At 41.1% G+C, this 16,534-nt stretch overlaps 1 protein-coding gene and 1 pseudogene across 1 annotated transcript; both read right to left on the bottom strand.

Moving 5' to 3' along the window:
* Positions 1-8,406: 8,406 nt before the first annotated feature.
* On the bottom strand, positions 8,407-14,810 carry LOC115731251 (annotated as a pseudogene).
* Positions 14,811-15,342: 532 nt separating this feature from the next.
* On the bottom strand, positions 15,343-16,079 carry LOC125314300 (cysteine-rich repeat secretory protein 38-like). Its single transcript, XM_048276258.1, has 2 exons — positions 15,445-16,079; positions 15,343-15,391 (listed from the first exon to the last, which is right to left on the bottom strand). Exons 1-2 carry the CDS (start codon positions 16,077-16,079, stop codon positions 15,343-15,345), a joined length of 684 nt encoding a protein of 227 aa, XP_048132215.1.
* Positions 16,080-16,534: the final 455 nt, after the last annotated feature.

Raw genomic sequence — 16,534 nt, 5'->3', positions numbered from 1 at the left:
TATCTAGGGTAGTGTCGAATTAGTACTTTGGCTATTTATAGACCACTTGTATCATTGGAGGAACGCAGAAAATCTACAGAAGCTGGAGGGCGAGCCCCTATTGCAACCCCATAGTGGTTAACTTTACATACTCGTCAAACGAGTGAATCGAGCCGAAAATAATTCAGAATAAATTAACTCATTTATTTCAATTTGATCTATTTTCATGCAATACGAATTTAGTGACACATATCCGATTTGACCTATACCCAACACTTATCAGACCTACCTTAGATTGTCAAAACACTCATGTAACTCGATTTAGGAAAACCCATATCCAAATTGAGGTGATAATACAGAGTGAACGAGTACGAGATCGAATGAGGGCAAGAAAGAGTGAAAAGAGAGCCAAATATGTCGGTTGGGTTTAAGTAAGTTATGAACCAATTAAATACTCATGTTGTTTGGGGTTTCATCATTCTAGATATATCTATGACTTATTTACTAAATATAAATAATCCATATAACAATTTAATCTCATCAAATATTAATAAAAAAAAATGGGTCTATGGCTCGTTTTGACATATATAACTTACTATACAAGCCACTTAGGTTGCTCGCACCATAAGTCAGTCAAGTCAACTGAGTTGGAGCTTTCCCTTCTTTTGTCCGCAAGCGAAGACTTGCAGAGAAAATTGAAGTCGGGGACACGTTGGTTCTCATTTAACGTTTCCGGAGGGATGGGCTGGGTCCTCCCATCCAAGGGTACGTTGCCAGATTGTTGATATGTTGAGCCTCTAGCTGTTGGCTGGAGATTAACTATTGTATATCCTGCTGTTCTTGATGATTAGTCGAAGTTTTAAAGCGGCATTGTGGTTTTCCCAGGCTTTCCACGTAAAATTTGTGGGTGTTGTCTTTTTGCTCCGGTTTTAATTTTCAGCAATGTTTTTAGGTTGCATTTGATCGTTTGGATAAAAGTTAGGATATGATATGTTTTATCATATCTTGTATTTGGTAGCTGTCTAGGACATGATAAAATCGGATAAAGAAGAGATATGGATAGGATAAAAAAAAAAAATCCTAGATGGATGAGATAGACCCGAATAAAATTTCCCTTATCGTGCGCTCTCATTTTCCTTCTCCTTTGTTCACACGCCACCTCTCTCACATTGAAGTTTCGCAAAAACATTTTATGAAAGTAGCGAGAGTCGAAACTTCTTCTTCTCCGCAGCAATAATCTGATGAATTCAAGCTCCATCTCTGGCAAAGAGCCACGGGCAATTTTGCTGCCTCGCGAGGTTTCCTCTCTCTCTCTCTCTCTCCCTTAGTCTGTGCATCGATATTCACAAGCTCTACAATGTCTGAGAGTTTCTTCCTCGATTTGTATTAGCTTTCATGGGTGCAATCATTTGTGGGTCTGCCTTTGTTTCTCTCTTTCTCGTCTCGTTTTTCTTTTCTTGCGAATTCTCGTTTCTGATGGAGTCTTTTGTCTGGTTCTTTGTGAATTGAAACAAGTCATGGCTTTTCCTTGAGGCTGCCCTGTCGATTGCGAAACCAGATTCACGACCCTAACACGTTTCGTCCCTCTTCTAACCCCAATCTCACTCTTGTCGCGATCCTCCCGAGTTTTTTTTCAGGCGGATACATCCCATTAAGGTAATTTTTCATGAGTACGAACATCGGCCAAATCGAGAAAACAACCTAAAAGATTGTTAAAGCGATTTAAAAGGCTCAGACTTCCCATGGGCAGGGGCACTGCTAAGGCCCCATACCTTGTGGCCAAGGATTGGGACATTCCATTTTGTTGTCAAAGAATTTTTTCACTATTTTATCTTTGTTATTGATGTTCAACCGGTGGGATCCAGTGGCCACCACAAATGCAATCAGGGTCCTGGTTTAGTGGAATCATAGTGTTAAGCTAATCACTCGGACATTGTCATATCACAAATTTTGTTTACCATAATGCATTGCTAAATATATCATGGAAATTATCCGAATACAGGGTCATTCTATTAACGACATGTGGTGAGAAATTGTGTTTTTTTCGTGGATGACCCATTGTTTCATTTTTTCTTAACTCGTGATTAATTTAATCTATCGGACTAAGCCTACACAATAATCGTCCCATGTATCATGTCGTCTATAAAACGTCATGCAAATGGTGGTTGATCAGTATAGATATTTATCAGACTAGGGTCTTCGAAGCGAAATATGAGCAACTTTATGATCACATACTCCATGTAATCGAGATTCGGTTAAACAGCACCATTGAAAGCTTGGAAGGTGAAATAGTCAATTTTTTTTTTCTTTTTGTAAAAAATTCAATACAAGGCACAATCATTGCGAATTGAAATTGGAGGATGGAGTTGTGGACATCTACAATGTGGAATTTTTCTCCCACTTAACATATTTTATAGTTCTAAAACATATAATAATAATAATGTATTATTCATATCTTAGTTTTTGACCAAGTCAAGACAAACCGGTGTGAGATTTTCCTTAAAGTCAAAAAGAACATTAAAAGTCTATTCCAAAATGTTAAAGCGACAGGTGTTGGGGTTCTTTGAGCCATCATTATTCGTGGGGACAGAGGAGTAAGATGGACGGCGAGGATGGAAGAAGCACTTGCCCTCGTACGAGGTAGTTGACCCAAGTCAATTGCGTGAGTTGCGCTCTTCTGTGGCTCTGACGTGGAGACTGGAAGAGGAAAAGTCAAAGTGAGGTCTTTGTAGAGAGAGAGAGAGAGAGAGAGTTAGGATGGAAGTGATGTTGGTGGCGCTTATTATGGCTTTGAACTTTCCATCGAAACTACGGCAACAATAGCAGTACTTTCGAAATACCAATATCGATTAGTACAATTTGAGGAAACCGATCGGTGCAAGGAAAGATGAAAAATGCGTTTGGTTCAGTTTTTCTAAGGGGTTTTGGCCTCTAAAACCCTGAGAAAATGTTGGGGGAGATTGGCAAACCTTTTCAAAGGGTATTGGGCTAATGCCCATTAGGATTTGACGCATAATTAAGTCGAAGTAAAACGTAAAACGAGAAAAAAAATTGAGAAACGAGATTTTATCATGATTCATCCTTAAAGTAGGGCCGTGCTAGCAAAATATTCTACTATAACTAGCACTTTACATCTCTCGTTATATCATTTAATTACAAGCAAAAAAGTATATATAACAATAGTTATTTATGAGTTTAAACCCAAACTACTAATGAAAAATTTTGGGTTTAAATCATAAAAGCCATTTTGTGTCCAGGGGCGCTGCCCTCTTGAGACCCCTGTTGGACGACTCCCTTGGATCCCCATTCGCTCAGCATAGAGTGAGACCTATGTGCTTTTATGTTGCAGGGAAGTATTAACCACACCTCAATAATGCCAGCCTTGAGAAGGCCAAAAGCCAAATGTTGATGGGGACCAACATTGGGCTTTTGGCATTTTTGGAATGTTGAAGATTCCATTAATGAAAATTATTCAGTTATCTATTTTGCCCTCAAAACCTTATTAAAAATCCATTTTTACCCCTCTTTTAAAAGTGAACCCCTTGTTCCTGTTCATCTTCTTCTTCGGGTGGGGCCGGTTAAGGGCCAATGAGGGCTAGCGAAAGTCGTCTAGGGTCACGCAACCCCCAGGCAATGGCTGCCTAGGTCGTGCGACCCCCGGCTACGAGGCCCGAGGTCGCGTGACCCAAGGCGGCCCTCGCCGGGAGTCAACCGACCCCAAGCGGCCTCGGCGGACAGCCGCATGTGCTCGATCTAGCTCGGTGGCGGCAAAAGCCCTTCATCGGGTAGCGAAGAGTTTTGATTTTATCGAAAAGAAAAATAAAAAGAAATAGAAAAAGAATTTTTTTTTTACCAAACATTACTTAATCCAAAGTTGCATTTCAAAGTTTTTTTACCAAATACCATTTTCATTTTTCCAAAGCCACATAGGCTAAAGACGTTTACATTTTGGTCAAGGCTCATTTTCAAAGCAGAACCGAACACCCTAAGCCCTTCCGAAAAGTTTCGCCCGCGTTACGTCTATTTATTTGGGAGAGCCAATGCAATAGATTTCTCTTTCTAGGTCACCGTGCAACAATGTAACCTAATTCGCTCAATTGTCCATGGTACATCTAATTCGATAGCGTTCTCAATCAAGCACATTTAATATTTGCAGTTCCCGATGCCAAATCGTATCATCTCTGCAAAAGGCGCCCCCTCCCAAGTCAGATTCATTCTTCCCTATCACGTCTGTGGTGGGCGAGTCCATTCATTCCCGTCTTCTTCGCCGTTCTATAAGCCTATCGAAAAAATTATCACGTGAACATAATTTATATATTCTAGTAACGTTTGATGTCGTGTGAGTTCGGACTTGTTTCGTCCTCAACCTCAAGCGGAGACTTGGAAACATAAGTCAAGGATAAGGATGTAGACATAACTGGATGTTAGAGAGAGAGAGAGAGAGAGAGAGAGATGGAAGACATTCATGCTACTTACAAACATCATAGTCAATTTACATAAAATTCTCATTGAAGTAAATAAGGATGCTCGAAGAAAATGAATTCTCCACATGGAGTTCCACGTCATAAGAAATTACTAAATCAAACTATTTAGAATTCATTTGCAAACTCGGACAAATTGGACTCCAATCCACATAAATGTTTTATTTAACTACCAATTTCTGTTGGTAATTCACTTCTTCGTATAATAGTTTTTCAATTGATGATTAATTTAATTAACATTTTCATAATCAAAGTGCAATGTGTATATAGTTTAATTTTTTCTCTAATAAAAAATAAGAACCCCTTTCTTTTTATTACGTAATAGATAAATAGATCGATAAGCTCCTTTATTATTTTGGTGACCTCGGTTATTTGTTGGTTAATCCATAATTGTTTAGCTATTTATAACGAGATCAGCGATTTTGCATTGAAAAATTCAGACATTATTGGATGTAATCTCTGTCTTAGAGTGAAAGGAAAATATTTCTTAAATGTAGAAAGCAAGAGAAAAGACATTCCTAAAATCTAGAGGTGTCAATGTGGGTTTTTGACCAACTTTTTAATCCACTTTTATTCATTTTGGTCATATATAGGTTCAATAAATTTTAAAAAATAAGTCAAATATAAGTTTAAGCTTATAAATCCTGCTCAAATATGGGTTTTAATGGGTTTTGACCCAACCTATTTTCGACCAATTTTCGGGCTATGGCCTGCACCTTCCCAAGCATCACTTGTAAGTGGGCATCAAGTAGATTTGTTTATGTTTTGTATTTTATATAAGTAAAGAAATTAAAAAATAAAATAAAAATTCTTCTCCATAAAATAAATAATATTTTTTTAAAAATTAATCATATAAATATTTTTATAATAAAAAATAATTTATTTAAAAAAATTAAAATTTTAAAAATTTTAAACAATTTTAAGAACAATAAAAAATTTTTAAGAGCGTGAAAGTGTTTTAGCAATATCATTTTTCTTAATAAATCATAAGACACAAATATTTCATAATTTGGTTAAATGTAGAAGTATTTAAATAATACATGCGACTCAAGTACGTGTTGAGTATGGGTTGGATTAGATATAGGTCGTTAAATTTAGACGGTATAAAAATGGGTCAAAACGGGTTAAACATGTCAATATGGATTGGACCATATTCAAACCGATTCAAATACGATCCGATTCACCTGTTTGACACCTCTAATAAAACCTTAGTTTTTAATGAAATCAACCTAGTAGTTTCATTAGTTAATGATAAGTAGTTAGACTTATATTGAGGACCTAATTGCCAGGATAATGATGGTCCACAATCGCCTTTTGCAAGTGCGTGTATGTATTCCTGGGGAGGAAAAGATGAGAAGATGGACCGACCGGACAGGTAACAATAATTAAAGTTGATCTTTCAATGAGAATGGATGTCTATGTGATATCGGACCTACCTGGTCAAATTAAGGTTCTCTAGAAAAGGGTTGTGAGAAATTTTTTCTGGTATATGTATTGTCGGCCGCCGCCAGTTACAGACTTATAGTTACCGTTTGGTAAAACTTGATGGTTTATTGTATGCATGGTGAATTATTTTGCTGGATCCAATTTATTGAGCTTAGGTACAGCAATAGAAGGGCCCAAAAAGCAACAAGGCCAACGACCGCGGTGTCGAGGAATCCAAGAAGGAGGGCTTCGCTTGCCATTTCCCCGGCGGCGACCATGGCAGCTCGAGCTCCGGCGAGTTCGGCGAGTCCGACGAGTGACATGATACGACAAATAATCTAAGGCGAGGGTTACCGCTGCATAAAAGATCCGCAATCAATAGCACTTACCAACTTTTCGAGCAATTTATTTTATTAATTCTTTATTAATATTCTGGATTGTTTACCTTCGGTTCATAGTATAGCCATTCTGATTGTTTCCTGTCCGAGCCATCAAGTAACCAATTCAATTCTAAAAACCAAAGATCTTTCGTCAAAGATATTTTCGGCGAAACGGTTTCGAAATCCACTGCCAAGCTACCGGAGTTAGTTCCGGAGATGACAAAGATCGAAAACCAGCAGTGGACGTCGGCGGTAAGCCGCAAAGGCAGCAAACATCAGGAGGTGATAGGGAGATGCTATAAAAAAAAAAAACAAGCGAACCCCATGAAAAAATAATATCCAAACTGAGTCTACTAGTACATAGTGAAAAAGGATTAACACGAAGTATAAATCCGGAAACATGTCCATAGGCACACATCGCAAAGAAGTGCAAAGGAGAACGCAAAATTCACAAGGGAACAAAACTCTTGACTCCTTTGGATCGCACTGTTGAAGAGGGAGGAGAAGCAGCTACAACCGCCGCAGATGGCGGAGCAAGGGTTGGCGCCGGTGCCGGTGCTTCGTGAAAGACGGTCTCATTATAGAACTTGTAAAGCTCAAACCTAACATTGCGGCTCGGGGCCAACCCTCTCCCTCCCGCCTTATGGCTAGGCAGATTATCGATGGCCACTTGCAAGCACGCCTTTGCAATCCGCTGCCGTCAAGTCCGACGTGCACTGCAGGAGCATGGACAGCCGGGCCAAGGGCGTGATGTTGGCGTGCTCGACGGCAAAACTCTTCCGGGACCCATTGGTCGCCGCCTTCTCCGCCAATTCATTGGTCGTGTCCTTCAGCAAATCGGTGAAGCTGCTAGGGCTTGAAATGTTGACGACGTCCATCAATATGAAGGCTGGCGATTCTTGCTCGATAGAGAAAATGGAATTGGCTCGAGTTACGCAGCATGCGGGTTACCAAATGACGGAGCCTTTCTCTTTAGTGCATTTGCGGCGTATTTCCTTCCTCGCCTTCACTACATAGTCGCCACAAGACATGGCCAAATGGAACCGTGGGCCCAGAACGGACCCGTTGACCGGGCCCACGGTTCCAACCTGGACCGGCTCGGAACAGCCGGTTCTGACCTTTTTTTTTTTTTAAAAAAATGAGGCCCCGGGAAAAAAACCGTTGGGCTCGAAAATCGGCGGTTCGAACTAGAACCGGAACCGTCGGTTCGGCCGAACCGACCATATCTAGTCGCCACATTGTGGTGGCGGGGATGTTGTCTCGGTAGAGGAATAGGCCGTAGGTGCGGTCAAGTGGGTTTTGTGCTGGTGGTGGCGTTGGCAATGCTGTTGGCATCGGCAGCGGTGATTTAGGTTAAACAGTGAAGTGAGAATTCATGTTTTGATGACTAAATGGCGAAGAAGAGATATTCCAAAGATATTTTCTATAAAGTAGTATCAGATTAGAACTTCGGTTATGTATGGACCACACATCTAAATATTCATGATAACTTTACAATATTTTGAATTTACAAGCGGTCGATACCGATTTTTAGTAATTTTAATTTTAGAAAAATGACCAAAAATAAAAATAAATTCATAAAATTCAAAAATCAATATTGGAAGCCTTGTCACACTTAGGGAACCAATTTTGACAAAAAATATATTTTGTTTTTTTTTTGACATTTTTGGATTTTCTTTTCATTTAAAAATAGCTAAAAATTGAGAAAAATATTAAATGTGGCCAGAAAAATCTGAAAAAATAGTCAGTAATTTTATTTTAATTTCAATTTCACTTTGGCCGCTTTATTTTCAAAAAATTCAATTGGGATCACAATTTTCCCGATTTGCAAGATTTTGATTTTACAAGCCATTTAGGTTGCTCGTCACTTGTTTGGCCAAGAGATCTTGTCAAGTAAAAATCAAATTTTCTGAGTGTTATGGCCCGTTTGTCTCGACTAATCAAAAGTAAAAAGAAAAAGGAAAATACTTTTCGGTCAATATGTTAAATATTTGCGCAAATTTCATTAAAAACTTTCAAGAATATTGGGTATGAATGTATGTCTTGACACCTATATATTACGACCAAGCCTATACACATGAAGGTAGCCGTTCATCTAGTTACGGCCATCATCATTCTTTCTGAGATCCAATCTGTATACATGGTTGCTTTAAAACCTATTTATGCTCTATCTACCTAGTATCAGACAACTAAGACAGATCATGGACTTTAATTTCATGCATGGACCAGCAGCACATGTTACACCTAGTTCCCATGAAACCGAGAATCGCGTCGATGTCGAATGTTCGGATGTCAATAGCCTCTATTCACCGTGGCAACATTGTAGAAGCAGTAACATTGTCGGTACAAGAGCTTTCTGGCTCCAAGAGCCTACCCAAGGGGATGTCTCAGCCCGACCGAAAACGCAGGTTGTTTCGGCTGAGAGAGCACGTCAGGTCCACTCTCGAGAAGAACCACCACATCCGCCATGAGAGGTCAGTCTGCCGGATCTTCTTGCACGCATAAAAGCCCAATTTGAATGGTTCTACGCACATTGGCCGGGGGGAACGATTTCAGCAGGAAAGGGTCCACGAATTCAAGCTCTTTCCCTTCGTTCCACAAAAGCCATGCCTGCGCATAGTTCATAAGTGTCACGTTGATATGTCATCCAGGTGATTTCAAAACTCTTGCTCGATTCGGTTAAAATCGTGATGCAAGCATGCAAGGAGAAAGAAGTTTACATATTTTAGCAGCGATGATGCGCGCTTGGTGAGGTAGAAGCCACTATTTTTCTTCCCACTGATGATTTCGAGCAGGATGACTCCGAAGCTGAACACATCGGACTTTGCAGAGAATTGTCCCTCCATTGCATATTCTGGGGCCATGTAACCGCTGAGGAGAACGGAAACTCAACAGTAATGCAAACGACAATAACCGAATGCCCAAAGATTAGGAATTGTACGAGGCAGGGGAGGCATAACTTACAAAGTCCCGACAACTCTTCTGGTGTTTGCTACATTCTGCTTCTCTGAGAAAATCCTTGCCATGCCGAAATCCGATATCTTGGCAACCATGTTGGTGTCCAGCAACACGTTGCTTGGCTTTAGATCTCTGTGGATGATCTTCGGCACGGAATCCTCATGAAGATAAAGCAGTCCTCTGGCAATCCCATCAATTATGTTGTAGCGTGCTCTCCAATCGAGCTGTGAACTCTTCGTTGGATCTGAAAGTAGTAGCTGACACAATTGTCATTGAATGCGTAAAGGTAATAGGAGTTCGGTCCACTTGAGAGAGAAAAAAAGACTATGCGGGAGCTAACCGGAGAGGAAGACATCGAGGCTTTTGTTGGCCATGTATTCATATATGAGTAGATTCTCATGTCCGTCCATGCCCCACCCCAAAAGCCTCACAAGATTTTTGTGTTTGAGTTCTGCAATCAGCGTGATTTCGTTTCTGAACTCTTCTATGCCCTGCCACGACTTCCTCGACAGCCTCTTAACTGCTATTTCGTTTCCATCTGGTAGAATTCCCTGGAACGACATAAAAGAATAGTCATCAGTTTATGCTTTTCAGGGAAATTCTCCAACCCAGTTGATTATGATCCCATCGAGGTGCTTAACCTTGTAAACAATGCCGAACCCGCCTTGTCCAAGCTTGTTTGTAAGGCTAAAGTTGGCTGTGGCAGCCCTCAGAGTTTCCAAATCCATGACAAGCATATCATCACAATATTCTAGATCCCCTTTCGAAACCGATAGTTCATCGGGCTTCGCCAATTCCTGTAGCAAGACGTTCTCGTCTTTGTCTTCATCTGGGAAACCATAAAACGTAAAAAAAAAAAAAAAAAGATCCAAATTCTTGTGAGTAACAGTGTCCAAGATATCAGTTTAGTGACTGAAGCTAACTTGTTCAATATACCTCCGGTTGTTATCCTTTTCTGTCTTTGACGGGCAACACAAACCCCAAGGGAAAGTAGCAATGCCCCTGCCAGGATCCATGTGACCAACAAAATCATCCTTGCCTTCCCCAAGCCTACAATGTCACGATCAAATAACTAAGAAATGTTCAACATCCAATTTCCAACTCCCACAGAGAGGACTCAAGTAGTCAGCAAGGCATTTTTGCTGACCACAGAAATAATAAAAACAGTTAGGATCAGCTCAAGAATCAAGATGTCCAACAAGACCGCTCATCAATTGGATTAATAAAGAAACTACTGAATGTTTTGGAATCCCATCGGGTCAATAAAATGCTTTATGACAGCTGGTAGATCATCAGGTCGATCCAATCCCTCTGTTGTCATAAGAAACTTTGTTGTAAAAATTTTCTGCGCAAAAAAATATTGCATCTTGCAGATTTTGTACTTAATCTATTATCCCCAGATGAATTCTGATACATCCTTCATATCGATAAAACTCAGTTCGAGAACTTTCATCTGAAAAGTTATCAGTTAGAATGAATCACATGGACACAAAAGGATTTCTTTGTGCATAGATGATTTTACCATCCTCACTTGGATGACTTGAGCTTCAGGACTGCTCATTCCTCGCAAACAGTTTTTGTTTTTATCACCAGGTCTCATTTCTAATTTCTACAGGCATCGATAATCCGCGACCAATAATAACACTGTCTAAGCAAAGAATCCGAATAAATTACCTTTAGAATGCAGATTATAGAAGCGGTCAAGCTCGAACCTCACGTTGCAATATCTGCTGACGACGATTCCACCTTGCTTAGGAGAGCAACATGTTGCCAGATCCCCCGAGGCCGACTCCAAACATGTATTACAATCATCCCCAGAGATCCCTCTCGTACACTGCACAAGGCCATAAACATGTTCTCGGCTCGACAATTTAGACCTGCCCCCCGCAAACACTGACGGAACCGATGTGGCCTCACTTATGAGACCGATCATCAACTTTTTCAGGACAGTGTTCATCTCGTCCGGATTCGATACGTTCTTCTCCTGATTATTACTATCTGGGTACTTTCCAAGGTAAGTCATCGTGGAGGAGAAATTACTATCCGAATAAGATATCTGGCAATAATCATACCAAATATCAGCATCTGTCATATTACACTTGCTCATGATCTCTTGGCTCGCAATCCCGATGCAATCCCCACAAGCACTCCCACCCACATCAGGCCTGCAAAGTGCTTGACCAAACACTTGACCATTGCCATCCCCAGCAGAACTGCTGCTGTAGCCTGTCTTTGCAGTGCTAGAAGCCAAATTGCCCAGAAGCTGTTCGAGGTTATTCCTGAACGGACTGCCAAAAGTGGAATTGCCATTTTTGAGTGGGCAAAGCACATACAGAGGATCGTTTCCATCAATGGGTGGTACAAAAAACAAAATTGACACTAGGAATAGGAAAAAGGCGACGAGAGTCGAATCTCTTGCCATCTTTCTGGGTCGAAGCAGCAATTCTAGACAAGCGAAAAGGCGCTAACTTGGAATGATTTCCATAAACAGTGAGGGAAGAAATTTTCTCCGAAGTTGAAAGGTCCATCACATGGAGACAATTCAAAATAGTGAAAGCGAGCAGAGAATCTTCAAGTTGGTCAAGATTGGAATTATCGTAAAATTTCAGAGAAAGAGAAAGTTCTTTTTGGCATGAAGGCAAAGAGAAACTTCACCGTTGCATCTTGAGGTTGACTTAAGATGAAAGACTCAGGGGACCAAGAATATTTCATTTTCCTGAAAGGGAATCGGACCAACAGGATGGGACCTTGTATTTATTTCTAATTGTTTTAGCTAACTTCCAACGTGAAAGAATATTGCCCAAATTCAACTGAATACACGTCAAAATCAAATCAACGTAAGAATCTAGGATTAGACAGAGACCCAGCATTGGTTTTTTTCCTTTACGTGTGGTCCCACATCTGGATTTAGTGGAGGCAGCATGTGAAGCCAATGAAATGGCCATGTTTCCTTAAAATGGGAGTTAGAGGAGATGATTTTTCAAAGATGACGGCTGGAATCCAATACCGCAAGAAGTCATTGTATTTGAATTTGTCTATTCAAGCGTCATGGGTCAAGTCCATAGATAGGAGTGCTTCATTGTTCGGCTTGGATATATGGGTCAACCACAGATATGAGGCTGCCGGGACGGGGGCTGCAGGGGACGCTAGCCCCTCGAACTTCGACCGGAAGTTGCTGTTGCCGGTAACAGTGAAAAAGGGTCGGGCAGTAATTAAATACAGCAAAGTGAAGTGCTGTGAGCGACTCTTTTGTCTACTTTGGTTTAATTACTTGGAATTCAAGCGATCTATCATTGTTTTGAACCATGTCTTCTGTGAAGTTTGGTTATATGTACAATTTTGCTTATATAAAGTATATAACGACTGGCCTGTGGCCTGTTGGCTGTTGAGTACCTTGCAATAGTTTGAGCTAGTGTACATCAAATCCTCCATTCACAACCAAACAACCTCTGAATCTTATCAGTAAAAGTATCCCTCTAGCTTTACTTATGGTTTACCACAGAGAGTGAGTTGTCAGGAGATGCTATCTCAACTGACATCTTGCTTGCAATGCGACAATGTCGTCGATTTACATATGTAACGAGCGACAGAGCGACTAAATATCTTAATACCAATATTGACTTAACAGATAGAGGGAATAGAAAGACTATACAAAGACTGGACATAGTTCAGAGAGAACTCAGAGTGCTATGAGATGATCTTCTCTAGGACATACACTGTACTCTTTTGTGCCGAGATGGACATCACACAAAATTAGACAGCTTATGGTTGAGAATCGATTTTCTAGTGAATAACTAGCACACGCGTTACCTTGTCCAAGCAGTATACTTGTGCGGAGAACCGTGTTTATATCCTAGGGCAGACTTTTCTCACCGAGGCGCCACAGTGGAAACCGTCAAGCCATTAACGGAACAGTCATCATCATCAACACCTCCTTTGGACTGATGAGTGAATCTGCCTGCCGAGAAGGCGGGTTTGAGAGGTTGACGGAGAATTACAGCATCCCTTTTGAGCATCACATTGACAGCCGACATGGTGGGCCTGTCGAACGCGTCTTCTTGAACGCACAAAAGTCCAACATGGACACATTTCATCAATTCTTCAGGACAACACTTGTTGTGCAGCAATGGATCCATCATCTCCATTGCTCTTCCTTCATTCCATAGTTGCCATGCCTGCAATAAAGTTGTGTCATCCCATCATTTCTAACGCTAAACGCCAACCAGGAATTCCCAGAGAAAAAAGATGTAACGGACCAACAAATTGCGTAACGCAGCTAGTAATATTCGTCAATGTGCACAAAAGGAGCCAATGATGCCATGACCCAGGTCCGACAGAAGAAGCATAAGCAAGAATTAAAGCTTTACAAGTCTAATGCCAAAGTGCATCTGTTGTATTTTTGCTGTCTGATATTCCAAATTTTCTGTTATTGCGACCTCAAAACATCTCTCATTTAGATTGTTTTTGAATTTATCAACTCTTAATTAGGTGAATAGCGTGAAAACCGGAGGTGTAATCAAGTCATAACTTACATAGGCTAGGAGACTCGGGGCACGTCTCGACTGCCAAAAGCCGGCATTTCTCTCCCCCGTTATTATCTCAAGCAAGAGAACTCCAAAGCTGTAGACATCCGATTTTATGGAATATAACCCCTCCATCGCATACTCCGGCGCCATGTAACCGCTAGGTAGAGAATAAAATGTCAGCTCGTGGCAAAATGACGCAAACATAGAGTCTGAACCAAAAGTGCCGAGATTTATATGACTTGAAAGAATTCTAGAACATCATTTTAGTCCTGTGAAGGAAACTGAAATGCCTCAAAAGTTTACTAACTAGGTTACAACTAATGTGGCAGTATTTGCTTCATTTTCTGTTCCTGCAAAGATCCTTGCCAGTCCAAAGTCCGAGATTTTTGGGTTCATGAAGCGATCCAACAGCACATTGCTTGCTTTGAGGTCCCTGAAGATGATTCTTTGACGAGAATCCTCGTGAAGATAGAGCATACCTCGAGCGATGCCGATGATAATGTTCAGACGTCTGCTCCAACTCAGCTCAATCCTTCTCTGAGCATCTATACCAAAAAACAGAAGTTACCAAATGTCGGATGAATATGATATTTCGCATGTTATGCAAGACACACAGCAGGACTGGTATATACCGAAGAGAAAGACATCAAGACTTCTATTTGGCATGTACTCATAGACAAGCAACTTCTCCTCTCGCTCTGCGCAAAATCCCAGAAGCCTGACCAGATTCTTATGTTGAAGTTTCATTATGAGCAGGACTTCATTTCTGAATTCTTCGGAACCCTTCTCTGACCAGCTCTCTAGCCTCTTCACCGCAACTACTCTCCCATCCGATAGAATACCCTGTCAATCAAAAATGCGAAACTACTCAAGAAAATCCAGAAAAGCAAGACTATCTATTTAAAATTCGGCAACCAACATTGTCTTATGATCAAACTATTGCCACCTTGTAAACTGGACCGAATCCACCTTGTCCTAGTTTTAGTGTCTCTGAGAAGTTGTCGGTGGCCGCAAGTATGCATCTCATGTCAAAATACGGATGATCTTGAATTTCAGTCAGAGTATTTCCCCGGGTGTATTGAAGATATCACCGCCTACTCTAGAATTCAATAACGTGACTCTTCGATAGATTTTTCGGTTTCCGATGGACATCTATCGACGCGCGTGTTTAGTGTTATTATTGTTTTGTTTTTTAGAGTCACCAGTAAGCAGAGGTCGACCCTGTCTATCTGCGAGGTCTTTCTTCCCTGGAATAAAAAATGATGAGTCTCTAGTATATTGGAATTCGGGGAGGGTACAAAGATCACCATTAGGATAAAGATTGTTACTTTTGACGATGACGAAGAAAAGCCAGGAGCACAAACTGATTGCCGCCAAGCAGAGCGATAAAATTGCGAGAACTTCGATCAGCCACTGTTTCCCTGCTTTTGACAAGAAATAGTTGCAGCCTCTTCACAGATTCAATAATTTCCGATAGTAACAACTGCAGAATTATGAGTTGAAGAATAATAATAGGTAGAAAGTTTTGGCATAACCTTACCAGACTTCTTTTTTTGGTCGGCTTTACCGGACGTCTTCCCCAGCCCCGTGAATTCATATAACTCGTATCGCAAGTAGCAACTCGGACTTAGAACTCTTGCTCCTTTGGAAAAATAGCAGCAATCTCTTACATTTCTTATTGCTTCTTGGAGGCACTTGCGACAATCATCTGCTGTTAAGTCCTTAGCGCACTGAGCAAGAGCATATAAAGTCATGTTCGTGCCCAGCTCGAAATCCTTTTCCTTAGTAGCATAGTGAGTCCCTGGAGACTCGAAAGCTGCTTTCCAGGCGAGAAAACCTAAAGTTTCATTTACCACCAACCCGAACTTGCCAGGATCGGATATATTCTCTGGATTGAACTGATTTTTGTTTCCTTCGGTCAGGCGGCCGAAAAATTCTTGGCCGGATATCCGCAACTGGCAAGATCCCTCCCAAACGACCGCTTCCGTCTTGTTTGGACAAAGCTTCAGGAGGTCTTCCGATCCCTTGGCTATGCAAGTCTGGCATGTTGAGTTGGGGACATAGTCGAGGCACATGTACTGACCGTAAACTTTATTCGGGTAGTTCCCGGACGAGTCCTCGAAGAACTTGGAGGCATTCTTTTGCATCGAAGAAGTGAGCTCATTGAGGTTGTCCTGATATGCACTGTTGGTGGCATGTGAACCATTGTCAGGGCAGAGCGTTTCGGGGATGTCGGCCAGGACCGGGCCGCAAAATCCAGGAAGAAGGCAATGAAAAAGAAGCAGCAGGATGGTTCTGGAGACCGCCCGAGGACGGAACAAGGTGATCATTTCTCAAGTGTAACTCCAGTTCTGTGGAATCAGCTCCCTACAGAGTCATTGATTCAAGCCACCCACCAGAGTTTTCACTTGCCTCCTTGCTATCAGTGACTCGGTCCGTCGCGAATCGGGCCAACGCAGGTACTTTACAATGGAGCCTGATAAGAAGACCAAGACTTTCCATTCTTGTCTTGAGTGGGAATGGTATGGAAATTTCCCTTTTCCAAAATCACGTGGTTTCCATGTCTATATATGTCAAAAGCAGGGCAATCGGAGGAACATTAGTGGAGGTGAGCAACACAGATTTTATTAAAATTAAGATTGCATTTACGAAACGAGAAAATAACCGGTGAATAATTAGGTTTACATTTAAGTAGTAAAAAAATAAAAAATAAAATCAGTCTAGTCCAGGGGAAACCGGACCGAAAATCACACGTTCCAATTTGACGGAATTGGGGACCGGGTTC

The sequence above is a fragment of the Rhodamnia argentea genome, chromosome 3, assembly GCF_020921035.1.
Source record: "Rhodamnia argentea isolate NSW1041297 chromosome 3, ASM2092103v1, whole genome shotgun sequence".
NCBI lineage: Eukaryota > Viridiplantae > Streptophyta > Magnoliopsida > Myrtales > Myrtaceae > Rhodamnia > Rhodamnia argentea.
The sequence above is the reverse complement of the archived record's forward strand: the minus strand, read 5'-3'. Positions and strand labels throughout refer to the sequence as shown.